Below are 27,430 nucleotides of genomic sequence, written 5' to 3'. Positions count from 1 at the left end.
GGACTGTAATATTTCAGGGAACTGCTTGGCTACTAAACCTTCACATGTTGTGTTTCTAGGACTTTTCTCTTCAGAACTGCCTTCGGAATGGTCTCACCATGGGGAGATCTTAAAATGCGGAGGAATTTTTACTTTTTCATAAATGAGGGAACGTGAGCGGATTGTTTTCCTTTCATGATTTTTGGGCCCCATGGGCTCCCGGCCTAGACTACGTTTCCCAGCATGCCGGGCCCAGAGCTACGGGTGCCTACATGAGATCAAGCGCCAGAGGCGGCGGCGCAGTCGCGGTGCAGGCGGCTGGCGGGCGGGCGCTTCGCGGTTTGAATGGCTGAGGGCCCGGTCCCTCAGCTCAGTTGAGGACCAGCCGCCCAGGGAGTGCTATGCCGTCTGGAGGCGACCAGTCGCCGCCTCCCCCGCCTCCTCCTCCTCCTCCGGCGGCTGGAGCCTCGGAGGAGGAGGAGGATGACGACGGCGAAGCCGAGGACGCCGCGCAGCCGGCCGGGTCGCCGACCCCTCAGATCCGGCAGCGGTTTGACGAACTGTGCAGCCGACTTAACATGGACGAGGCGGCGCGGGCCGAGGCCTGGGACAGCTACCGGAGCATGAGCGAGAGCTACACGCTGGAGGTGCGCACGGGGATGGAGAGTAGGGGTTTTTGGGGCCTGGTTGGCGAGCTTCGCGGCGCAGCGGGGTGCCCTGCGCCCCGCGGAAGCCGGGTCCGGGGCTCCCAGCCTGGGGAGGCATGGGGTCCCCTGAGTGCACCGCTGCCTTGGAAACTCGGCTTTGACAGGCTCGCAGCACCTGTGAGGGTGAACGCGGGCTCGCTGCTTTTCCCCCTCGGGCTCAGCATGGTGTACGCCTTTTGCCCTAACGTAGCACAGCGAGGCTGAGATCGTGTTGGGGTCACAGTTACAAAAATGGATCCGTGAGACCCGTTTGATCTCCCACCCACCCTACTAATAGAATGAACGGGTATAGCTGTCTAGCTCGCACGGAGACTGGGCCATAGCAGCGCAGCGATTGACCGGATTTGAGTGCTCGGGTCTCTAGCCGTCTCCTTCAGTTGTTTTCAACTTTGCTTCCTCCAACTTGACTTTGCCCAGGCATTGCATCCATTTGAGTAAACGCGTTAATATTCGCGCTGTGTTTATGTATAAGTAAACAATTTAATGTTCCCCGGGCTAAATGGACCTTCTGCTTGCCTTGATACAGACACAAGCTCCCACTTGTTACTAAGAATTTGCATTGCCCTTGTGGAATCAGGACTAAAACTACCTTATTGGTTGTCGCCGCGATACAGGCGTGTTAAATCCCCTTTTTCGGATGAGGCTTGCAGATGAGAAAAATAACCATTCTACCAGTGACTGTCAACTCTGCAGGCACCTCCCCTTCATGGGCCAATGGGAAGTGACACGGAAGTCCAGATTGTTTATTAGCTGTTTGACCGCCTGTGTGTGTGGCTTTTAAACATTAGGCCATTTGATTTTCTCAATAGTTTTATATATAGTTTGTGAAAAGAGTAGGACAAATAGGCTCAGGATGTGAAGGGTTAACCAAGGTATTAACTATAATATGGTGTTTTTTTCTCATGTCTTTAGGTTGACTAGGGTTTTTAAAAATCCTTGCATCAAAAGAAATTTTAATTCAGTTACAAGTTCCATCTCTCCATTGTTATATCTACCAAAAAATAGTAATATGATGGCTTTAGAACCTAACATCTTGGTAACTTTGGACTTATTACTTAACCACTGGAAAACTCACTTTTGTTATGTGTAAACTGGGGCTGTTATTTGTACTTACCTCACAGAACTGCCCTGAAGGTGAACTAAGATAATGTGTAGTTGTTAGCACGTAAAGCACTCAAATAGTGCCTCACACTTAGCTAAGCTCAGTTACTGAGGGTTCTGGCTGAAGAGGCCAAGCTCCTCTTTATCTCTGTGTTTCCCTACATGTCAGATAAAAAGAAGGACTCTCTTTGGTTTTGAAGAGTATAAGTGCTTCCAAACAAGCTCTTAGGTGCTTATTTTACCTTCAGAAGACACATATAAAATAGAACAAGCATTATCACCATACAGTTGAACTATTTCAACTCAGGTTAAGTCATGTGAAGTCTAGTGTTACATAAGCAAGTGACACACAGTAGATGGCTAGTAAATTACTTTTGAAGGTACATTTGATTACTTGATTTTTTATTAGTAGGGTTTTTTTTCTTGGTATCAGGCATTGAACTCAGGACCTTTCGCTTTCGAGGCAGGCCACTCAGCTAAACCTCTGGCCCCTATTAGTAGGATTTTAATCCCTGCTTCTTAGCCCAGTTTACCCAATAAATGCATGAATATTTGTTCACTTAACAATTACTTATTTATGTTGCCATACTGGGAATTAAATCCAGGGAATACTGAGCTACATCTTCAACACTTTTTATTTTTTGTTTTGAGACAGGGTCTCAGTTGCTCAGGCTGGCCTGAATTTGCAGTCCTACTGCCTCAGCCTGCTGAGTAGCTGGAATTACAGGGATATGCCTACCACATTTATCAATTTTTTTTTTTTTTTTAACAAGGTTTTACTATGTAGTCCAGACTGGCCTTCAACTTGTGGTGATCTTCCTGCCTTGGCCTCCTGAGTGCTGGGATTGCAGGTGTACTATACCACACCCAGATTAAATATAAAATATTTCTTGACTAATTATTATTTGCCACAGTATATTCTTGGTGCTGGGGATAAAGCAATGAACAAAACCTAAAACTCCCTGCCTTGATGGAGCTTATAATCAGGTGTACCATAGAAAAATGTTGGGATGGCAGTCTTGTGGTGTGTACAATGGAAAATAAAGCTGAGATCATATTTAATGCAGAGTAGCGGTTATAGAATTTTATCTTTTAATTTTCTTTTGCTTTTTGGTTGAATCTTATTTAATTTTCATGGCCCTTAGCTAAGAAAATGGAGTTTCTGAGACTAATTTGCCCATAATGTTATAGCTAACATATGATGCAGTGAAAATTTGAAAATAGATCTAGCCCTTATAGGTGTATGATCATGAGTTGTTAATTTTGAGGATGACTGTTTTTAGTATTAAGGGTTATTTCAACAAATATTTTTTGATATAGTAGAGAAACTCAGTAGTTATAAAGTTAAATTTACTTGAGATTTTTTAAATCAAGAATATTATGAATCTTGGGGGTTAGAGCTATATAGAGCACTTGCCTACCATACATGAAGTCTTCAGTTGAGTCCTCACCACACACACACACACACACACACACACACACACACACACACACACACCATATTACAGGCATGTGTTTAATATACACCTCTATTATTTTTTTTTAAATAGGAAAATCTGTGCTAAGCTGGGCATGGTGGTGCATGCCTGTAATCCCAGCTACTCAGAAGGCTGACTGAGGGAGGAGGATCATAAGTTCAAGGCCAGCTTGGGCAATTTAGCAAGCTCTTGTCTCAAAACACAATTAATTTAAAAAATTTATAAAAGGACTGAGGGTATAGCTCAGTGCTTCCTGGGTTCAATCCCCAATATTGGTGTTGGTGGGAGGAGTGGGGGAGAAAGAAAAAAATCTATGCTATAATAAGTATGATTGAGTTTTAAGATAGACTATTTATAAAGATAAAAATGGAAGAGGTAGTTTCTTTTATTTTTACTTAGACTGGCACTGGATACAGTGAAACTAAAGGACATCTTCCAGTTCAGCCCTTATATGGAAAGAAAAATTAGTCACTTGAAAAGTATTATACAGATGATGTTTTAGAAGTAATGTCTTAAAAATTATTTCCTTTGAGCAGGGTGTGGTGGCACATGCCTGTAATTCTAGTACTCAAAAGGCTGAGGCAAGAGGATTCAGAATTTGAGGCCAGCTTGTGCTGTATAGATAATTCAAGGCTGGCCTTGGACTACATAGCAAGATCCTGTCACACATAAACAAACCAAAATCCTTTAAATGGTATTGTATGTGGTAATGCATCCACAATAGTTCATATGGTTACAAGTTTTACATATTTATGTATGTGTTTTGATTAGGTTTAAAGTTAATGATTGCATATACATTCAAGCTTAATTTTACAATTGTTTCAGTGCTCTAGGTTGAACCAAAAAAAAAATTAATAATATTGTTTCAGTTAAAAATCACTATGTAACAAATTATCCTAGGAGTCAGAGGCATAAAACAATGTACTTTTGCTCACAGGTTCTGTGGGTGGAGCATTGAGACAGGGCTGATTGAGAAGCTGATGTTTCTTATTCACTAGGAAGACTTGGGCAGCTAGGGATTGGCATCACTGGTCCTCCTTGGACATCTCTGTGTGACTCACCTTTCCCAATGGTTTCTCTCCAACATGGTGCAAGACTTCTTACATGTCAGACTAGGACTCCCAAGGTCCATGTGGAATCTGGAATATTCCCTTTTATATTTCCGTGTGGAATATTCCTTTTTATGATCTTTGAAATCACCTAACACCATTTCTACCAATAATATTATTTGAGACAGTTAATCAATGTAAGGGAACATAGACCCCTGTCCAGCTTCAAGGTGAAGGAACACAGACCCTCCCACCACTCATGGGAAAATGTTTGTGTCACATTGTAAGAAAAGCACATGAGCTGGGCATGGTGTCCCATGCCTGTAATGCCAGCACTTGGGAGGCTGAGGCAGAGGGATTGCAAGTTTGAGGCCAGCTTGGGCTGCATAGTGAGTTTAGGACCAGCCTGGACTACATAGTGAGACCCTGTCTGAAAAAACAAAAAACAGAAACAAGCAAATAAACAAAAAAAGAAAACAAAAAGTGTGTGAGATAGGGCCATGACTGGAAAATACAGTTTCCATACACATATAAACAACACTTTTAATTTAAACATAAAAATTTTCTATATTGAAGTATATGTAGCTTATTAGCCAAAATTCTATTTTGTTTTACAGGGAAATGATCTTCACTGGTTAGCATGTGCCTTATATGTGGCTTGCAGAAAATCTGTTCCAACTGTAAGCAAAGGGACTGTTGAAGGAAACTATGTATCCCTAACTAGAATCCTACGATGTTCACAGCAGAGGTAACTATCTTACAGCCTGAAAAGTAGAGTTGGTCATTTTAAAAGCTCATAAATCATAGTGACAACAAGAAATGTCTGTGTTCATTATTTTCTGAGTAGTTATACCTATGGAGTGTTGTATTTAGAAGCCAGGTCATGGTTTTCCATGATGTTTTACTAATTTGGTGAAAATATTTGTATTTTATGTATAGGCACCTGTGTGGAAGAATTTACCTTTTTTGTTTTGTATTGTTTCTTTTTTTTGGAAGAATTTACTTTTAAAGGTTATACTCATAGTATAATATTGAGAGAAATCTAAAAAAGGATCTTGAGAAACTTTAAGAAACACTCTGGATTGAAAGGTAAATAAAATATTAATGATATGGTACTATGGTTACAGTTATATGCACAAGACTAAAATCTTTTTTTTTTTTTTTTTGGTACCAGGGATTGAACTTGGGTCCATGTGCTTGCGAGGCAGGCACCAGAACCACTGAGCTAAATCCCTGGGCCGAGACTAAAGTCTTAATACACATAGAATGTATGATAAAATAGAAAGCATACATTCTCTGACTCTACTTCTTGGGATAGTCCATAAAGAAACTCCTGCGCACATGAGGATGTGTTTATTACAGAATTTTTTGTTGTGAAACATTAAAAATAACCTAAAATTCCATTGGCCTGGAAATGAATGTAAAATGTAATGGTATGTTCATATGAGGGAATGTTTAGCAATTAAATGAATGAATTATGTATCAAAATTTACGAATTTCAAACACATAGAAAGCAAGTTGCAGAATGCTTCTTGAGATACCTTTTGTATAAAATGTAAAAACAAATGCAGAAGATACTGCTTATTGTTTATAGATACATGTGTATGTGTACAGGTATTAAAGATGGATGGGAAGAAATCTAACTTCAGAATGGTGATTATTTTGGGGAAAGAGTGGTGAATGGGATTAGGAAGGAGTACATAGGGAATTTTGGCTGTTTCTGTTGTGTTTTTAGGTCTTAAATCCAAGGCCAAATATGGCAATATTTAGTGAATATATTAATATTTGCTAATCCTGGAAGTTGGGTACATGTGTTATGCTACTCCTATTAATTTTAGTTTGTATTTAAACATATTTCATAATTTAAAAAAATGAACCTGAGGTAGTCACAAAAGAAAGAAACGAAGGAAGAAACGAAGGAAGGAAGAAGGAAAGAGAGAGAGAGAAGAAAAGAAGAGAAAGAGGACCAGAGTAATAAACCAATCTCTTGAGATTATTTAAACTAGTCAAATACATGTGTTGGTATTTTACATTACTGTTTGAAAATAATACCATTAAATGAGATACTTTTGATTTACTTTTAGTTGTTTATATTAGTATACTTATGTTATGAGAACATCTTTTTTATCTTTAATATCAGCTTGATTGAATTTTTTAACAAAATGAAGAAGTGGGAAGACATGGCAAACCTACCCCCCCATTTCAGAGAGCGTACTGAGAGGTTGGAAAGAAACTTCACTGTTTCTGCTGTAATTTTTAAGAAATATGAACCCATTTTTCAAGATATTTTTAAATATCCCCAAGAGGAACAACCTCGTCAACAAAGAGGAAGAAAACAGAGGTATGTTTTTATAATTGTTATTTGGGAATAAACATTTGTCTATCTGTGCTACAGTTTTGATTCCCCAGCTTATTTTGTTAATCTTAAAAAAGCAATATAATTTCCAAAATAATTTTTTCCCCAAGTATTTTCTTTTTTTATTTTTATTTTTTGCTTTTCATTATTTGTTAGCCATAAAGGCTGTGTCTTCTTTTATATTGCAGAATGTATGAGGTCTTTGTTTATATAAACTTTCTCTTTTTATTTAAGTGACAGGAATTCAGACTGCACAAAGTTAGACTGTAGCGATTTTCACTGTCTGCTATCCTGAGTAGAGACCACATATTGATCATTAAATTTTGGGTTATTTCTATTATTTGGTTCTTATGGCAAACAGAGTAATAAGTCATCTCCCTGTAATGACTTCTCTACATATATTTATAACGAAGAATAGAGAAACAAGATTGGGAGAGGATAGGGAACTGAAACGATTATTAGTTTGCACCTTCTGATCTGGTCTGCAAAGTCGGTAACTTCCTCTGGCTCACTGTTTTCTTTCTTTATAGCTCAGAGCAGTTACAGGATACAAATTATCCTTTAATGTGCAAGTTTTTAAAATTTTTTTTTCATAAAATGGAGATCTGTTCTTAAAATAGAATGTGAAAAGTATTGATGAGAAAAGTACAGGCAGGGGCAGGGATGTAGCTCAGTGGCGCTGGGTCTGCTTGCCAAGCGCAAGGTCCTGAGTTCGATCCCCAGTACCAGAAAAAAAGAAAAGAAAAGTACAGGTAAAGGAGTTGTAATTCTTTAACTAGAATGAATATTTGCTTTTCTTTAGCTGTAAAAGTTTGTCAGGTTGTGAAGGATGCTTACAATAATGGTAAAGTTAACAATTAAAACAAACCAGTTACAGCAATTTATAGTTAACCACAGACATGGACCCAGTAGTCTAGTTTTGTTGAAGTTTTGGGGAACTGACTGCTTACAATTAGATATTCTAAAATTTGGATGCAAACTTTTTTGAGTCTCTGCAAGGCCACTGAGATCATTTATGGAAAGACAGAAAATCTCAGTCTCTTTTTTTTTTCTGAGTTGATACTTGCCTGCAATTCCAGCGATTCTGGAGGCTGAGTCAGAAGGATTACGGCTGGAGGCCAGCCTGGAAACCCGAACCCAGACCAAAAATAAAACCACAGATGGAGGGAGTGCTGGAGAGGTAGCCCAGTAGCAGAGTACTTGCCTAGCGTGCCTGAAGCCCTGAGTTAAAATCCCCAGTACTAATATTTTTCCCTCTTGGAGTATCTAGAAAACAATTTTATAGTGTACTGTTTTCAGATTTATTTAGGTATAAAATATACCTAATTTTAGGTCTACAGATGTGGCTTAGTGCTAGAGCACTTGCCTAGTATGTGTAAGGGCCTCAATCCTATTGGTAGCAGTGCAAAATAAATTTATGAAATTATATATATATTTACATAATATATATATTTACATTATATATATATATATGTATAATGTAAATACATAGTTCAAGGTACATAGTTCAAGGCCAGCCTAAACTACACAGTGAGATCCTGTCTCAAGGGGGAAAAAAAAAAGAGCAAATCAAAAAATGAAACAAAAACACTCATAATATATACCATTTACTGAGACTTTATTTTGGGGCAAGGGTCTTGTAAGATTGAAGCATTGAATTTAGTTAATTTTTTTTTTTTGGTACCGGGGATTGAACTCCGGTCCTTGCAGTTGTGAGGCAGGTGGCAGAACCAGTGAGCTAAATCCTAAGCCCTACTTTAGTTAATCTTTATGACAACCTTATAAGACTAGTACTGTTGTTAGAGCTAGGAAAATAAGCCCCTAGAAGAGTAAGTAATTTGGCCAAATCCACACAACTGATGACTGTGCAATTATTATTGAACCTAAGGCAGTCAGGCTGTAGAACCCATGGGCTCTACCACTGTATAATGCAGCTCACACTAAAATTTGAAAATTTGTCACTGAATATTTTTTGAGCACTTATCCACAGGAAGTACTTGGTTAGGTACTGTGTGGGATACCAGTATTCAAAAACAAAACCTTCACAGTTTCTGTCTTTTGAGGATTTATCATTTAGACAGGGAAAAAAGACAGATATGAAGTTTGTACAGTGCAGCACATTATAAAAGGCACACGAATGCAAATATATAGAAATAGGGTTCCTGAGACAAAAAAGAAATCTGGGTAAGCTGGGTTATGGTTACATGGAATAAGTAGAAATAGGGCTTAAAGGATGGGCACGATTTTGACAGGGAAAATTGGAAATGTTAGAGCATTCTTTTTTTCTCCCCTGGTATTGGGGATTGAACCACAGCCTGTTTCATTTTTTATTTTGAGACAGGGTCTGGGTAACTTACTAAATTGCCCTGGCTGGCTCAAACTGGATTTTCCTGCTTCAGCCTCTTGGAGTGCTGGGGTTATAGGTGTGAGCCATTTTACCTGGCTAGGAAATAATAGAGCTTCCTGTGTAGAGGATATCATAAGAATAGAGACGTAAGCAAGCGGAAATTTTGGACCAAAAAGGTTAGTTAGGTTTCCTCTAGAGTTCTCAATTTATAAAGCCAGAATTTAGAGTGGCGTAAATATCGAGCTAAAACATTTGAATTTTCTCTTGGTACACAATCAAAATTAAAAATAGTCTGTCTAGGGCCAGGGATTTAGCTCAGTGGTTCCGGTGCCTGCCTCGCAAGCGCAAGGTCACAAGTTCGATCCCCGGTACCCAAAAACCCCCCCCAAAAAACAAAAAACAGTCTGTCTTGTGCTATATGGTAGGAAGGCTGCTTTATAGAGTATGTACTAAATTAAGTACAGTCAATTAAGTACTGGTGAATTAAGGAGAATAATCTTTTGATGGATGAAAGAGTAAAGCCCAGGGGGAGCAAGTAAACTTGCTAATGATTGTGCTGGAACTAAGCTCAATCCCCTGATCTGCTCCAGAGTGTTTTGCTCTTCTTGGCACCTTATTAGAATGAGGCTGTTGGAACATGGAGACTACAGATGCCTTGTGTAAACACTGGCAGAGGTTTTGGTAAGAAAAGCCAAGGTTAAAGCAGGTCTAAAACTTCCTTTAGCAGAAAAGTTGGAAAAATACAGCAGGTACTTTTAATGAGTAGAAGTAAAAGGGATTATAGGAAGGCCAGAACTGATATGAAATGGCCTTTTTTGATTTTACATATTCTGCAATATTTTAGGAAGAGAGGGTTAAAGTTCACCAGCTATGATAGAGGGGGAAATGGGGAAATACCTGACAGCTGATGTCATCAGAAGAACTATTGTTTTTCATTTTATTTTCCACTTTTGGTATCTTGGCCTCAAAACTTTAAGAATTCTTCAGAATTTTTTTCTTTCTGTGATGAATTTTTTCCCTGGCTTACAGCTGTTACCTTCCAATATTTGTCTGAGGCAGAGGCACACCATGGGCATTTTCCTTGTGAAGCTGAATCTGGTATTATGCCTCTAACTGTGGATTTTGTTTCCTACTTAATTTGTTATCATTTGGGGTGTCTACTTTTTTTATTGTCTCATGACTGTCTTTTCCTCTCCCAAAGGCGACAGCCCTGTACTGTGTCTGAAATCTTCCATTTTTGTTGGGTGCTTTTTATATATGCAAAAGGTAAGAAAAGGGTAATATTTAGATATTAATTAATTTACATTTTCAGGTACTAATTTTATCAACCTGTAATATTATCAAAAAGAAATTCTCACTGGGAATTTTCTCAAGGTTTTTGTTTGTTCATTTTTAAAAATTCATTAAGTTTATTGGTACATTTTAGGTATACAATATGATGACATTCATCATTGGGAATTTGTACCTTTACATGATGTATCTTGGCTCTTATTTTTTTCCCTATTCCCCTGCCCTCCCTTCAACCCCTCTACCCCTCCCTATTTACAAAGACTTTGTTTCCTTTTTTTTCTTTTCTCATATTTATTCCTTTCCCTTCTTTCCTTTTCCCTACCCCTCCCACTTCCCCTTCCCCTTTGGACCTTTTCTTCCTATTTCACTATCTATTATACATTTTGATCCTTCACATTGAGGCCATACTCTTAAGTGAAATAAATAGGACACACATGTGTAAATACCAAATAGTTTCTCTGGTGTGAGAAACTGAAAGTGTAAATAAGGATCTCATGGGGTTTTTAATCCTAGATTCTATTTATTTATTTATTTATTTATATTTTTTTGTACCAGGGATCGAACTCGGGACCTTGCACTTGCGAGGCAGGCGCCAGAACCACTGAGCTAAACCCCTGGCCCCTAGATTCTTTTTAAAGTGTCACCTCTTTGTAAAAGGGTCTTTTGAATTTCTTTACAATGTCCAAATCTTTCTTAGTAAATGGAGAATCTTTTTGTTCTTAGCATCTTTTTCACCCAAAGCTTTTCTTTTTTTTTTTTTTTTGTACCAGGGATCGAACTCAGGTCCTTGTGCTTGCGCAGCAGGTGGCGAAACCACTGAGCTAAATCCCAGGCCCGAATGATGAACTAAAAACACCTTAAATTATGTTTATGCTTGTATTTTGAGATGTATTTTTCATGATACATGTCTTGTTCAACTAAGTGGGGACTAATCATCCCCAGAGTAGTTCAGATTACTTTTTGCGTCTTATTCCGATAAATATACTTAATCAAATGCCTTAGACACTGCTTGTTTTCTCTCCCTTTCTTATTGCATTTAACCTAAGATCTACATTTGCTTAAATACATCTCCATTTTTTGGGTCTCTGTATTTCTATATAAAAAGAATTCTTAGTAATCTGAAGGAGAAAGAACAGTTGTATTAGTTACATAGCTTTTTACCTATAGTATATGTGGCATACCTTTGCCACTAAGATAGCCCAATAAAACACAAAGTTAAAAATAAAATATCTAGAAATGGAGTCTGCAAATATGGTATTGTCCCCTTATCAGTGGGGGATACAGTCCAAGATCCTCAGTGGATGCCTGAAACCAGGGATATTTCTGAATTCCATGTATGCTGTGTTTGTTCTTATACATACTTACACAAAGTTTAATTTATAAATTAGGTACAATAAGAGATTAACAAAAATAATGTATAATATGTAAAACAGAACAATTAGAATTACTATAATGAAAGTCTTTTAAAATATTTTCTTGTAGTTTAGATCTTAGCAACCTCAGCATTTTTTTCCTTATGAAGTCAAGAATTTTTGCCTTTTGCTTAAAGAAAGCACTTTAGGGCTTCTCTTTGGCATAACCAAGTTGTTGGCATCATTATTTTTGCCCTTGGGATTCATTATTAAGAAAAGTAACAGGTATTTGAACAAAAGTATGGTTATATTATGACAATAGATCTGATGACCAGGAAGTCTGCTCAGTGACTGATGGATGGAGGGGTAGTATAGTCAGTGTTGAAACACTGGATCAAGGATGAGTCCTGTCCTGGGTAGGGCAGAGCTGCACAGAGCAGAACAATGAGAGATTTCATCATACTACTCAAAACAGCACACAATTTAAACCCTATAAATTGTTTATTTCTGGAGTTTTCCATTTAACATTTTCAGACCACAGTTGACTGAATGTAACCAAAACCACAGAAGGCAAAACCATGGACATTACTGTATAGGAGACTCTCATTATGAGATTTAATCTCAATTTATTAATTTTAAAGATTAGGCACCTGACACCTGAATGAATGTATCAGGACTTGAGGTAGGATGTGAACTCAGACTCCTGGCTCCTGGTTTCCTGCTGAACGTGAAGGCCTCTGGCAAGAATGTGTCAGGCCACTGGTCTCCAGGTGTAATTTGATTGATTACTGCTGTTCTCTCTAACTAGTAGAGAGTCATCCTTCTTTTCTGAGCTCTGTCCTTGATTGAAAAGAAAAACTTTTCCTCTGTCACACATGAGCTGTTCGGTTATGCTTTTCATCACACAGGCAGCTTTCTTTAGTGAAGACAAAGTGGCATGATCAGGAGCATGAAACAAAGAAAGGTCTGGGAGTACATAAACCATTTTTATAGCAGCTGCAACAAGTTTTAGCTTGTGTGGCTGGTATTATATATAATAGTAATCTTCTCGTGATTGCGTTTGGCAGGTATGTTTAACTTCTAGGATTTTATTTTTTTATTTTGTATATGTTTAGGAATAATTTTATTTGATAATATATTAAACTATTTAAAAATAATTTTACAGTTCTTATTTTGTTTTTACTTGATCAACTGGGGTGGCATATTTTCTACCTTGGAAATTAACTCAGTGGTTTTTTTTGTTTTGTTTTGTTTTTTGGTACCGGGGATTGAACTCTGGACCTTGTGCTTTCGAGGCAGGCGGTGGAACTGCTGAGCTAAATCCCCGGCCCTAGCTCAGTGTTTTGAATGCTATCTTATGCAGTCTATAGTTGATCTGAAAAACCTTTATTTAAAAAAAATTTTTGAGTGGGGATCTCACTGTATTACTCAGGCAGGCCTCAAACTTATGATCTTCCTCAGCCTCACAAGTAGCTGGAACACATCTCCATTATGATCTTTTATGACGCATCAGGATCTTTTTTTGAGTAGCTTAATTGGTTTTATTCTTTTCTTGATTTATTTTGGAGGAAGGTAGACTCTTTCTAGCCACCTTTCTCATATCTGCAGCATACGAACATCCCAGAATATCTTATTCCTAATAAATAAACTCACTCTGCCTGATACCTTTGTTGACTTTAATGACAAGTTTGGGCTTGTCAAATGAAGGGTTTTGTGGCCTGAAGACCAATAGGGACCACTTCCTGTTTTACATGAAATGTCAAATCTTCTCATTCCTAATAAGCCAAGTCTAGAGGTTAAACAGCTTCCTTTTTACCTGTTATATTTGGTGATTGAAAGATAAAATACCTCACAGAGTGAGATTTATAAGGTCAGGACTTGAAATAGAAAGTAAACCATACTGAGACTGTCCTGGAATTTAAATTAGAACTTGATCTTCAGGAGCATTTCAGTTTTTTGTTTGAAGTTACAGTGCTGCTGATTTTTCTATGGCAAGTACACATCAGAGACAAGTTTAGGCTTGTCAGTGTGATGGGCTTTGTAGCTTGAAACTGGTGGGTACTACTTCCTATTTTATATATGAGGAATTGAGTGTATTTTAATACTAAACCTCTTTAGAGTAGAACCACACAAGTTAGTTTGTTTATATAGTGTAAAATTTAATCTATTAATAACCATTTGCTTTTCTGGCAGCAGAAGGATTTTTTTTCTATTTAATTCATTAAAGTTGATTTGTTGAATATTTCTATCTATACAAAAAAGTAAAAAAAGAATTGCATACCTGATAAGCTGAGGTAAGTGGTAACTGTTTGGAAGAAACGGGGGGAAGACCTTGAAACAAAGTCGAAGGAGTTGGTTGTGTGTTTGGGTTGGGGGGAAGATTTTGGGTGTGTGTACATGCATGCATTTGGGTAAGGCAGTAAGTATGAAATGCCAAGTTTTGAATAATTTTTCAACTTTATGTTACCTATTTAAATTGCATTTATCTGATATAAGAATATAAAATCAACATGAAGCATATATGTGCAGTATTTTAATTAAAAAGGGACAGTCCTGAAGTTATTAAAATACCTTAGAAATACTTCTTAATTTCTAAAATTAGTAAAACTAACTATGTAAAAACTGCTTTTAGTGTCAGGGCTTCAAACAACACTGCAGAAAGGAAATGCTTTTGTAGGTTTAGGTTTAGGTTTAGGTTTGTTATATCTTTGTTACCAGGCATTGACAATTATCCTTGGAATAGCAGCCCTAGAATTTACGTATCGCTAGTTAATAATATAATTATTAATTTATATTATTTATATGAGCTTATATAGTATTACTATGTATTAATTTATATGAGCTTATATAGTATTACTATGTAAAAAAGTATTAGAAATGTTACTGTTATGGCTGTGATTAAGGGTTCTGGTCTAAGTTTGTATATGAGAAAAATAATTACATGAATTTTAATTCAGCTGTCCCCTTCTGAGTATTTCTACTAATTTTCTTTTTTAATTTAATAATTTTAATTTATATCATTGTACATGTATTTTCATGAACTTGTGATAGTATCTCTGATTAGTAGTTTACTAAAAGTTTGTGTAAAACTATTTTGTATATTTTGAGATAATTTATAAATCTTTTTTTGTGTTCAGAATTTTCAAAGAAAAGATCAGTGATAAAATTTTAGTCAGCTACTAAGTATTTAATAAATATCGAATGAATGCATACCATTTTTATTAAGGTTTCAGTTTTCATTAAACTCATAGGAGTTTATTAAAATATAAAACTAATGTTTCAAAGTGTATATTTGCCAAAACACTTAATGTAACTCTTGAGTCAACATTGTACAATGTTGTATAATGTGATTATAATTAAAGGAAGAAATTACAGTATTTTTAAAAGATTGTAAAGTTGATGGTAATTTAACTATAACTCTTCATAATCTATAGGTAATTTTCCTATGATTAGTGATGATTTGGTCAATTCTTACCATCTTCTGCTGTGTGCTTTGGACTTAGTTTATGGAAATGCTCTACAGTGTTCCAATCGTAAAGAACTTGTGAACCCTAACTTTAAAGGTAAGCCTACATATCAAAAATTTTTGGATAATTCATATTTCTGCATTATGTTTACTCTTGGGAACTGCATATAATACAGGCTTTCCAGCATTGGAGGACATGAGTATTTGAAAGGCTTCCATCATCGCAGTTACCGAGGGCATTTATAATGAGCAGTCAAACTCTGTATAGTTTTTTTTTTTTTTTTTTACAAAAAAGCAAAGTTTAAAGTCTTCAATGACAACTTTAGAAGTATCTGAAATATATATACAATTAAATATAGAGAAAGGATTTAGAAACTCAGAGTAGCAAAGATGACATTGAACCTGCTAGTATTTTTTAGTATCGGCAAGCTTTGTGCATGACACACACTGTAGGAAGCAAGAAAAGATTTATTAAAAAAATCTTCAGTTCAAACTTATTGCTGAGCTTCAGACAAATTATTTATAGCTATATGGATGGACCTTGAGACCATGATCTTAAGTGAAATAAATAGGACACACATGTTTAAAACAAAAAAACCCAAACTTTTTGCTGTAGAGAGTAGTTATAGTTTTGAAAGTATTAAAATGAACTTTGATCTCCTAAATTGACAGATGTATAGAAATAATAATTATTCTACAAATGGTATTAAATTCAGTGCCCAAATTATGATTTATGAAACAAATATTGAAAAATATTTGTAGAGCTGATATATAATACTGCTGGTATTTGGTAAGATTGTCAGTTTTGGCATGGTACCAGTTAGAATTTAAACTTGTCTTTCTATCCAAGTAGATTTTTTTTTTTTTGGTACCAGGGATTGAACTCAGGAACTTGTGCTTGCAAGGCAGGCACAGTGCCACTGAGCTAAGTCCCTGGCCCCAGGTAGATTTTTTTTTCCTCAGGTAGATTTTAATATTAGTAGATTTAGTTTCTTCAGTTGCTTCTGGTTTGATAAATTAATGTTCCTTGTATAGGTTGAGCATCCCTAATCCAAAATCTGAAAATTTTCAAAATCTGAAATTTTTTTTTCTGGTACTGGGGATTGAACTCAGAACCTTGTGCTTGCAAGGCAGGAGCTGGAACCACTGAGCTAAATCCCTGACCCAAAGTCTGAAAGTTTTGAATGTCAATATGATACTCAAAAGTTTCAAATTTAGGGCTATGGGTGCAGGTCAGAAGTCTCAGATTTTAAAAAAAATTTTAGATTTCAGATTTTTGGATTATGAATGCAAATCCAGTAAAATCTATGCAGATACTCCAAAATCTAAAAAGCTCTGAAATCTGAAACACTTCTAGTTGAAAGCATTTTAGGTAAAGGCTACTCAACCTGTCCTTTCTCTTATTCCTTCTTAGCTCTCTTTTATATTTCTTTTCATGTATATGTAGTTTGAGTGAACCAAGGGCTTCACACATCTGTGCTCTCCCGTGAGCTGTACCTGCAGCCAGCCTTTTATATTTCTGTATGGTTGTTTCCTCTTGTTTTTAACTTCTTTTTATTTTTTTGACCTTTTCTTTCTTTTTTTTTTCCTCTTGTGGTAAGCCTATGGCAAGAATAAACTAAATACATCTAGTATAATTAAATCAAAGTATATAATCTTTGAACTCTGTAATTTATTAAAATTTTTATTTTTATTAGTATATGTTTGTAGTAATGATTACATTCATGATGGCAGTTGGTATATGTACATATCAAATCTCAATTCTGTTTACGTCCCCTTCCTCTCCTTTCCTTCCCTTTGAACTATAATTTTTGAAATGTTTTTGTTTGAATGTAAGGCTGGTTTGCAAAACTATTTTATTTTTATAATTTTTAAATCATGGAGCAATATGCTACAATTAATTTTTTAGTTTTCTCTTTTAACCATCTCCAGATGATTGAATAATTGAAATCTTTTGAGTGGTGATATGTTTTGCCTCTATTTCCATTTTTTGAGGTATGTTTAAGTACATTTCAATTAGGCTCATATATGCTACTTTCTGTACTTATGCTATCATATTTTGAACAGGCTCTATTATTTATATTTTTAGTTTATTACAGTGTGGTTTATCGAGTACCAACTGATTTCCATTTTGTAATTCTATACATCATAGGCCTATCTGAAGATTTTCACACCAAGGATTCTAAACCTTCCTCTGACCCACCTTGTGTCATTGAGAAACTCTGTTCTTTACATGATGGCCTAGTTTTGGAAGCAAAGGGAATAAAGGAACATTTTTGGAAACCTTATATTAGGAAACTTTATGAAAAAAAGGTTTGTAAGTAACAGAAATAATATGAAAATATTTTCTGGACAAAGTCTTGATTTCATATGACAATTAAAGATCTCTTCTTTTAGCTCCTCAAAGGAAAAGAAGAAAATCTTACTGGCTTTCTAGAACCTGGGAATTTCGGAGAGAGTTTGTGAGTACTTATGTTATAAAAGTGTTTTTAACATTTTAAATTGTGTACCTAGAAAATTTCAGAGTTTAGTGGGTTTTTTTTTATTGATTGTACTCTGAAAATTTAGAATGTTTTATAGGAAGATAAAGGAAACAAATGCCAACTTCTGTAAGCACATTTAAAATTCAGTGAAAATTGTTTGACTCTTCTTAAAAGCTTTATTGGTCAAGCTTTTGGATTATACATTTGGAAACAAAGCAGTCCTTTTGGAATTATAGTGAGAAACGATGTAGAATGGAAATATTGAGGTCTGCAGAGGTGCCTAGAACACCTGGGAAAGAAAGCTACACTTACTGGGTGGTGAATGCACATAATGTTGCAAGCTTACATCTTAATCCTTGGCTTTTTGTGATTAACAGTTATCCCACTGAAATGTAACTTTCAAAATATTATTAGAACTTTTAATAAAAATGAAATAATTAAATGAACTGAAACATAACTGAAGTGACAGTATATGTTGTCTGTATTTTTTTTCCTTGTAGTAAAGCCATCAATAATGCCTATGAGGAGTATGTTTTATCTGTTGGGAATTTAGATGAACGGATATTTCTTGGAGAGGATGCTGAGGAAGAAATTGGGACTCTCTCACGATGTTTGAACACTGGTTCAGGAACAGAGAGTGCTGAAAGAGTGCAGATGAAAAACATCTTGCAGCAGCATTTTGACAAGGTAGTTGAGCTGTGCCAGATGAGTGGAAATAGAAGAGCAGATAAGCTGGGGGTTCTGTTTTATTTTCATGATACTGTATGTTTCAAAATACTGTGCTTTGCTTGTAATATGAAGAAGAAAATCTCCATCTTATGTCTCTCCCTTGAAAATCTCCAACATATGTCTTACCTTATTGACTTACTTTTTGCTGACATTACCTTTCAAAGGTTTTAATTAGGTTTGAGAAAAAGAAAATTTGCTATAAATTTAAACAAATGTGTCATGCTGGTAAGTTTTGATTTTGAAAATGTAGGTCAGTAGTATGTATCCTTTTGCATGAGAAATATAGTGGGCATTTAGAAACTTTAATTAACTTGAATTGGGGCCTTCATTTAAGAGACTGGAGACTTTCTGTGTGACAGAAAGAGAAAATAAGGATAATTGTTGGGTGAATAGTACAGAAGCCAAAGTCCTTACACATGCCTTGTAAAGTCTCAAGTGAGCTGATCTGTTACCTCTCTGAATTCATCTCCTGCTGCTTTCCTTCTCACCCATTCTACTCACCTACACTTTCTCTTTCACTCTTTAGATATGTTAGGCATGCTGCCAAATCTAAGGATTTGCCCTTGCCATTTCCTCTGTCTAAAAAATGCTTCTTCAAAATACCCATATGGCATACTTCCTTGCTTCTCACTTCCTTCTGGTCTTGGATAACCTGACTACTATATAAAATAATAACCACCAGTATCTCCTAACCTTCAGGACTTGCTTTCCCCTTACTTGGTGTTAATGTCCTCTTAGTGTTTGCAGCTTTCTGACAATAAGCAGGTAGGTAGGTAGGAAGAAGTTTTTGTTATCTGTCTCCCTGCATTAGAGTACAAGCTTCATGAGGGCTGTGACCAGTGTTTTATGCATTGTTTGTTGTATAGTAGGCAGTTAAAAAATATTTACTGTTGACATTTATTGAAGAAAAAGTCTAAGGAGAAAAATCAACAGTTACAATTATCAGCATAGTTGACTTGAGATGTCTTTTAGACATCCTACTAGAGTCCTTGAGTTGAGAAATTTAACATTGGTGTTCAGAGCAGAGGTTAGGCTCATGTGTATAGTCCTGGTGTCATCAGGGTATGGTTAGCTTTGAAAGTCACGGAATGAAGAGAGATGACCCAGAGGTATGGATTGCTAAAGAGAATGAGAAAGGTCTAAGGACAGATCTCTTGAGGCACTCCAAATTTTATTGAGTCTTCTTGTGGAGAAGGAATGTTCTGATATTTTTAACATCAACTTTCTATTTATACCGGAGTTGAAGAAAGACTCCTCTTAGTCAAAATGCACAGGAAGCTTTAATCTAAGCACGTTTAACAGTGCTACTGTTGTGCCCAGATCGCGAAGTCCCCAAAGACCACCAAGGAGCCGATTCCGATGTAAACACACGAGGATCATTTATTCAAGCTCGAGCAGGGGCACTCAACCGTCACCGACGCAGCGGATCAGGATTGAGAGCCCCGAATTCCAAATCAGCAGGGTTTTTATTGTGGCTACCGCAAGGTTTGGGGATGTTCCATTTAGCAGTTACATGATTGGTTGATATTTAGCAAGCATGGGGGGTTGAGGGGTGGCTACATGTAGAGTTTATGGGAAAAAGGAACAATCAGCACATTGACAGAATGTTCTATAGATAATGGGCCCGGGAGCATCTGTTTTCTGGGCAGACAGAGGATTGAGTTAGGAGCTGTGTCCTTTTTTTATCTGTTGTCCCACAGCAAGGACATTTTATCATTATTCTATGGGCACAAAGGAGACTAGGGGAATAGTTGACTTCAGTGAAGTGGAATTTATGTCAAGGCCACTTCACTGTCTTATTTTAAGATGGAGTCAAACTTTAAAATGGAGTTAGTTAGGTCTCACACTACCAAGAAGCTACGGGCTGACCTTGAGGACTCTGGGCAGGAAGCTGTTTGTGGTTGTCACACCTAGTTTCCTCCACGAAGCCAGTCCTGCCTGTGGGTGACGTGGTTATGTGCTGCTGGGTACTGCATATTCTTTACCTGTCCTATACAAGGTGTTTTTATCTCTCAGTGCAGGGACTGGTTCACATAAAGAAGTTGGCTGCAAGAAACCTAAGGCAAGGAGCAACCTTTTGAGTGTAGTTAAACTATCCAATTTTATTGACTTGATAGAATATTTTACTTTTGAAATTTTTATTTTCATTATTTCTTTTACTATTTTGCTTTTTTTTTTCCCATTAAGTTTATTGGTACCTTTTAGGTTTAAAATACAGTTAAATTCATCATTGGGATCTTGTACTTTACATGATGTATCTTGGTTCTTATTTTTTTCCCCTTTCCCTGCCCTCCCTTCACTCCCTCCACCCTTCCCTATTTGCAAAGACTTTGTTTCCACTTTTTTCTTCTTTTCTCATATTTTTTCTTTTTCCTTCTTTCCTTTCCCCTACCCCTCCCATTTTCCCTACTCCTTTAGACCTTTTCTTCCTATTAAACAATATCAATTATACATTTTTAAAATTACAATATCAAAATTTAGAGGATATTACCATAGATTTTACAGAATTTAAAAGGATATAGAAAGCATATTACAAAAATCTTTTTTGAAATAAATTTGACAACTTCTAAGAAGTACCTTGGAAGACAAATTAATGAAACTAACTCTGGAGGAAATATAAAATTTGAATAGCACCTATTAAAGTATATTCCTAGCTTGAAAACCTAGCTATATCACAACAACAAGCTCATATACATTTTAATTGATAAATTATATCAAACATTTAAAGCAGAAAAAAGGAACACTTCTCCCCTCATTTTAGGAAATCAATATTGTGCTAATACTAAAACTAGATAAAGATAAGAGAAAAGTATAAACATAAATAAAAATTTGTTTAACAAAACAATTAGAAGTCAGATCTGGCAGTATGTAGTAAGTGGTTTTATTATAGGGATGGCAGTATTGGTTCAGCATTGGAAGATCCACCCCCATAAGTCATCATTTTAACAGAGGAAAGGAAAGAGCCATATGATCCTGTCAGTAGTTGCAGAAAAAATATTGGACTAAATTCTATAGCTGTTCATGGTAAAAGCTATCAGGAGACTAGAAGTAGAACAGAACCTTCTCAACAGATAAGCCATGTACTCCATACTTCCAGCAAAAACACCTTATATGAGTGGAAAAGATACAATGCTTTCTCCCTAAGGTGAGGAACAAGGGCAAGATATGCCTACTCTTCATCTGTCCACTAAACTTTGAAACATAGGCCCAAACCAAAATAGTCTGGCAATAAAAATACAATTAGCATAGGATTGGCAAGGTAGAAGTAAAATCTTCGTATATAGATGAAATGACCATCTATAGAGAAAATACTAAGAAATCTCTAGGAGCCCCTAGAACTTGTGTTTGAATTTGGCAGGATTAGAAAACACAAGGCATATATAAAAATTCAGATCTGTGTATACTTGCTATAAATGAAGAAGTGGCTATTGAAATTTACAAGTTATATAGGAGTACAAAGGACCTAGAAAAGTAAAAAGAAAAAAACGTGTTGGAAGACATTTAGTACCTAATTTTAAGACTTCCTCTAAAACTACAATAATCAAGGCAGTGTTGGCATAAGGAAAGACATATAGATCATTGGAATAAAACAGAGAATCTCGAAATAGAACCACACGTATATATATATATATATATGGCCTACTGAGTTTTGAAGGATTATTTAACATTACCATTTTATAGAACATAAACTCAACTCAAGAGCAGAGGAAAAGATAATCTTTTCAACAAAACTGGTAGTAGAACACCTGGTATCCGTATGTAAAAAAAAATTAACCTCAACCCTTTATTTCCATACATAAAAATAACTTAAAAGGACCTATTAACCTAAATATGAAAGACTAAAACTATAAAACTTTAAGAAGAAATTATAAGGGAAAATGTTCATGAATTTAGGGCAGGCAAGAATTTCCTAGGATGTAAAAAACATGCTGTATAAAAGAAAAAAATTGATAAATGAGATTCCATCAAAATTTAGAATTTTAAATGACATCGTTAAAATGAAACGTCCTTAAACAGACCATATTTATAATACATATAAAGAACTCTTACAGCTCCTTAATAGACAACCAAGTTAAAAAGTAGACACAAGAAGATGATAAATAGCCAGTACAGCACAAGGAAAGGTGTGCAACAGTAGAATCAGAAAAATACTAATCAGTACAATAACAAGATTGAAAAAAAAATGATTGAATTATACACTCATTAGGGAGATGAAGTTAAAAGTTTTAAAAGAACAAATGTCAGCCTAGGTGTGAGCCAGTTAGAACTTTCTAATACTGCTAATGTGAATGTAAAATGATAAAACCATTTTGGAAAACAATACAGAAATTTCTTGTATTACTGTTAAGAACCAACAGTTCTGTTCTTAAGTTTTTACTTAAGAGGAATGAAAACACATGTTCAAAATAGATTTGTACATACAGGTTGACTGTCCTTTACCTGAAATTCTTGGGACCAGAAGTGTTTCAGATTTTGAAATCCACTTGATCTGCAAAGAGGATAGCTACTCCTGCCTTTTTTCGGGTTCCTGTCACATGGAGTATTGTTTTCCACCCTTTAACCTTCAGTCTGTGAGTTTCTTTTTAAATTAAGTGTGTTTCTTGTATGCAGCATATTGTTGGATCTTGCTTCTTGACCCATTCTGCCAGTCGATTTCTTTTGATTGGTGAATTGAGACCATTAACATTGATAGTTATAATTGATACATATTGGCTTATCATTGTCATGACTTTTTCTGTTGTTTGGATTCTCCCCCTTTGCGTTTAATTTCTTGTCATGCCCGACGGATTCATTCTGCTGGGCTTCCTGGAGTTGTGATCCTCGTTGTCGTCCTAGGATATTGTCTAAAATTTTTTGGAGTGCTGGTTTGGTAGTCATGAAGTTCCCAAGGTGCTCTTTGTCATGAAAGTATCTTATTTCTCCATCCATTTTGAAAGATAGTTTTGCAGGGTACATCAATCTTGGTTGGAGGCTGTTTTCCTTTAGGGCTTGAAATATGTCACTCCACACTCTTGCCTTGTGGGTTTGTGTTGAGAAGTCTGCTGTGATTCTGATGGGCTTTCCTTTGTATGTGATTTGTTTCTTTTTTCTCACTGCTTGTAGAATTTTGTTCTTCTGTTGGTTTTCCAGAATCTTAACTATTGTATGCCTATGTGTAGATTTTTTTGATCAAGGCTGGTTGGAGTCCTATATACCTCCCTTATCTGTATGTCAAGTTCTTTTCCCCTGCTTGGGAAGTTTTCTGCCATCACTTCTGTGAACAGTTTTTTTGTCATCTACACTGTCTCCTGTTTCTTCATTGACTCCTATCAGTCTTATGTTCTTCTTTGCATCATCTAGCAGGTGCTGGATTGATTTCTCATGGTCCCTTACAATTTTAAAGAAATTTTTCTTTTCCTGGTCACTAATTGCAATATTATCTTCTGTATATGAAATTCTGTCCTCACATTGGTTCATTCTGCTGCATAGACTTTCAGTGGAGTTTCTAATATCCTGGAAATCTGTTTGCATGTGTTTTATAGATCCCATTTGTTTCCTATGTTGGGATTCCATCATGTTCTTCAGCTCCTCTATTTTTTTTTCTGTGTCCTCTCTAGATTTATTAATCATGTCTTGCACTATGGGCACAATCTCTGCTGTTATCTGAGAAATTATTTATGATTTCATTTTTTCCAGATCCTCTTTTTTTGTCAGTTCAGGGAATCCAGGTGGTTGAGTATCACAGTGTTCCATCTCATTTCCCTTTGGGGTTGTTTTAGGTGATCTGGAAGTCTGGTTTTGAAACTTGTTTACATGTCTTCTCATTTCAGGGGGGGATGTGCTGCTGGCGCCTGTGTGTCTCACCTCCTCTGTGCTGGGGGGGTGGGGGTGGTGGTATGGTGGCCCAGAAGCCTCCTCTTGTGCGCTGGGAGCAGCTCAGCTCTGTGCTGTGGGTGGGAGGGTGGTATGGTGGGCCTGGAAGCCTCCTCCTGTGCACTGGGAGTGGCTCACCTCCTCTGTCCGGGGGGTGGGGGTGGTATGGCCGCCTGGAAGCCTTCTCCTATGCACTGGGAGTGGCTCCTTTTTTGTTTTTTGAGACAGGTTCTTGCTCTGTATTCTAGGATAGTCTTGAACTTGCCATCCTCAGGTGTATGCCACCATGCCTGGCTTTAGATGAATTCTCTTGAAAAAAAGTGAATATCTTTACTGCTGTTTGAAACCTGAAGAAAACATATAGATTTAATGTGGAAAGTATAGATATTTATTTCTGTGTGATAAATTTCTCCGCTGTTGTCCTAGATGTTTTTAAACATTTAACACTTAGAGTAGTGTGGCTTCTCTTGAATATTAAAAGATAGTATCATGGGGCCGGGGATTTAGCTCAATGGTTTCGCCACCTGCTGCACAAGCACAAGGACCCAAGTTTGATCCCCGGCACCAAAAAAAAAAAAAAAGATAGTATTACATATTCCTAGCCTTTCAGAGTTTGAAAAATTAGAAAAGATGTTTTGTTATTAGCATATGTACTCATTCTTAAATTCCTTGACCCTAAGTCGTATCTTTTTCATGTTTATATTCAAGAATGCTTATTTTGCTAAGACCTGTCTACTGTGGGGAAATAAACTATGATAGATTCTAGGAACTAAAGATAGAGAAGGGGCAAGAAGACTGAAGAAGACTGTATCAGGATGGCTTTTGGGAGATGTTTGTTTTCTATCTGCAGCAAATTTGATACTTTAGATGAATTTTTCTTAAATTATAGGTTTTATTTGGGTTGATTCAATTCACAGCTTTAATTTGTTAATCTTTGAGTATTTGCAAAAATAGTGGTGGATGGGAGCTGTGAAATTCTGTTTCTTAGAAGTGAGAGTGACATTCTTAATTTTTTCAAGTGTAATACTATCTTTGCTTTGAGCTTAAATTCTGAAGGAGCAGTAATAGGGAGATATACCTTATTTTAAAGTTTAACTTTTAAGAGACAAACTTTCATTTGGCCAAAATTCATATTGCCCTTTCATACATTCTTACATAGAATTTCTACTTCTGAAGTAATTTAAAGTCTTTCTGACCTTAAGCACTTTTTAAATTTAATCTACTTAAATTTCCTCTTTTAGTCTAAAGCACTTACAATCTCCACACCACTCAGTGGTGTGAGGTACATTAAGGAGAACAGCCCTTGTGTGACCCCAGTTTCTACAACTACACACAGCTTGAGTCGTCTTCACACGATGCTGACAGGCCTCAGGAATGCACCGAGTGAGAAACTGGAACAAATTCTCAGGTGAGTTTGACCCCTCTCTACCGTCCAAGATTTGGTTGTTGACCATTTTCCAACTTCCTCTTTTAATTTTTACTACTAGTGCCTTAACTTACCCACTAATTTTATATGAATTACATGTTCAGTCTTGCTCTTAAGTGTAGGAAATAGCGTTAGAAATATAAGTAGACCATCTTTGCTTGGATTTCTTTAATGTGATACAGGAGATAGTAACTAACAACACTAAACCCTGTATAATATAGCACCAAACTGTCTTATTACCAATTGTTCTATCTAAGAGTTTAGGGAAGGTGGTAGCAGGGTGGTTAGTGAAGATACAAGTTGGAATAGGACTTCATGAAGAGGATTGGATCTGAACAAAGTTCTGAACAGAGGATCAGATTTGAAAAGTTTGACAGAGTTCCATGTGTTGATAAAGTAAGAGCAAAACAACTGCCTGTCAGTTTTGTAACCTGTATAAAACACTGTTAGCCTGCAAAGGAAGTTAGCTATTTTGAGTTCCTTTGATCTGCCTGAGACTGGTAGGAACATCAGTGTGTTTTAGTGACAAGCACAGTAGACTTGTGTATAATTTTGTGTAGATTTTAAAAAACTGACTCAAAGACTCTTCCTAAAACTCTAGGATTTGATAACATAAACCTTGTGCATCCCCAGTTTATTTCTGGTAGTATGGAATCAAGAAGACCCATATCCATTTCAGTAGTTTCTCCCTTATAGCTAGGCTCATGGAATTTCAAGGATGACTACTTTTCCTTTTCATTTCCATGAAGTCTACTTTAGTCATAAATTTGATTGTATGTAACACTCAACCAGGTATGTTGTATATATGGTCTCTTTTTAAGTCATATTTTTCAGGTGGGCCACATTTGCCTTGAATTTAGAAGTATTTTATAAATATATTTTTAAGCCTAAGCTCTAGATATCTTTCAGTTCTCTTTATAATCTCTAACCAAGCCTGATTTAAAAAATTATTATTTTAATTAGTACATATTTGCAGTACACAGTGATTACATTTGTCCTGAAGATTTGGTACATGTACATAACATATTGGAAATTTACTTACATCCCCCTTCATCTCCTCTCCCCCTGCCCCACCATGCCTTGGTTTTCCAAGAATAATAACTTTAATCTTAAATACCATTAGTGAGGTTAAATATTACAAATGAATGCAATAGTAGGTAAAACCAAAAGGTCTTGTTTTTAAAAAAGGTGCATGTTTTCATAAAAAAAATCTTGCCTGTGTTATATTCAGTAATTCTCTCTAGTAGGAGTATAATGATTTTAATTTTCTTTATAATTTGTTTTTAAAAAATTTTAACTTTTTGGGCCAGGGATTTAGCTCAGTGGTTTTGTCACCTGCTGCATAAGCGCAAGGACCCGAGTTCGATCTCTGGTACCGAAAAAAAAAAAAAAAATTTTAAATTTTTATTAGTACATGTTTGCACTACATAATGATTACATCATGAAGAGTTGGTACATGTACCTAAGACATCTTAATTTTTAGTTCACTCCCTCCTTCCCTCAATTTTCTAAACTTTTTACATTTTTACACTGAATTTGTATATTTATTATAAAAATGAAAACATAGTTATTAACAAAAGCCCACGTGGTCATAATTTGTATAATACTTTTGTATTGAACATGTACTGCTTTCTAATTTAAAAAAAAATCAATGAAATATACCTCATTTGAGGGGGGAAATGCCAAAACAAAAACAATAAAAGATGCTAGTAACAGTTTATGTGAGTCTAAGTTATATAAGTTATATAGCATAAGTTATACACCTCTTTATTTTATTTCTTCTGGTAGTTCTTATTGGGCATTTTACTGCTCTA

The 27,430-nt window shown here is 36.1% G+C and overlaps 1 protein-coding gene across 5 annotated transcripts in view; it reads left to right on the top strand.

Annotated features, from left to right (window-relative positions):
* The first annotated feature begins 263 nt into the window (after positions 1 to 263).
* Rbl2 (RB transcriptional corepressor like 2) overlaps positions 264 to 27,430 on the top strand; it is a 55,361-nt gene continuing 28,194 nt past the window's right edge. For 4 of the 5 annotated variants that reach the window (XM_021260901.2, XM_021260900.2, XM_004847922.4 and 1 more), the window contains exons 1-9: positions 264 to 626; positions 4,932 to 5,062; positions 6,455 to 6,655; positions 10,219 to 10,283; positions 15,094 to 15,222; positions 17,278 to 17,438; positions 17,523 to 17,587; positions 18,109 to 18,295; positions 25,432 to 25,598. In XM_021260901.2, coding sequence (XP_021116560.1) covers positions 381 to 626; positions 4,932 to 5,062; positions 6,455 to 6,655; positions 10,219 to 10,283; positions 15,094 to 15,222; positions 17,278 to 17,438; positions 17,523 to 17,587; positions 18,109 to 18,295; positions 25,432 to 25,598 — 1,352 coding nt within the window. In that variant the 5' untranslated portion in view covers positions 264 to 380. Of the gene's footprint in view, positions 627 to 4,931; positions 5,063 to 6,454; positions 6,656 to 10,218; positions 10,284 to 13,692; positions 13,714 to 15,093; positions 15,223 to 17,277; positions 17,439 to 17,522; positions 17,588 to 18,108; positions 18,296 to 25,431; positions 25,599 to 27,430 lie in introns of those variants that run through there. The other variant, XM_021260902.2, reaches the window with a different exon arrangement.

Source organism: Heterocephalus glaber, unplaced genomic scaffold, assembly GCF_053883595.1.
Source record: "Heterocephalus glaber isolate CG9 unplaced genomic scaffold, H.glaber_assembly_v1.0 deba00000071, whole genome shotgun sequence".
Classification (NCBI taxonomy): domain Eukaryota; kingdom Metazoa; phylum Chordata; class Mammalia; order Rodentia; family Bathyergidae; genus Heterocephalus; species Heterocephalus glaber.
The sequence above is the reverse complement of the archived record's forward strand: the minus strand, read 5'-3'. Positions and strand labels throughout refer to the sequence as shown.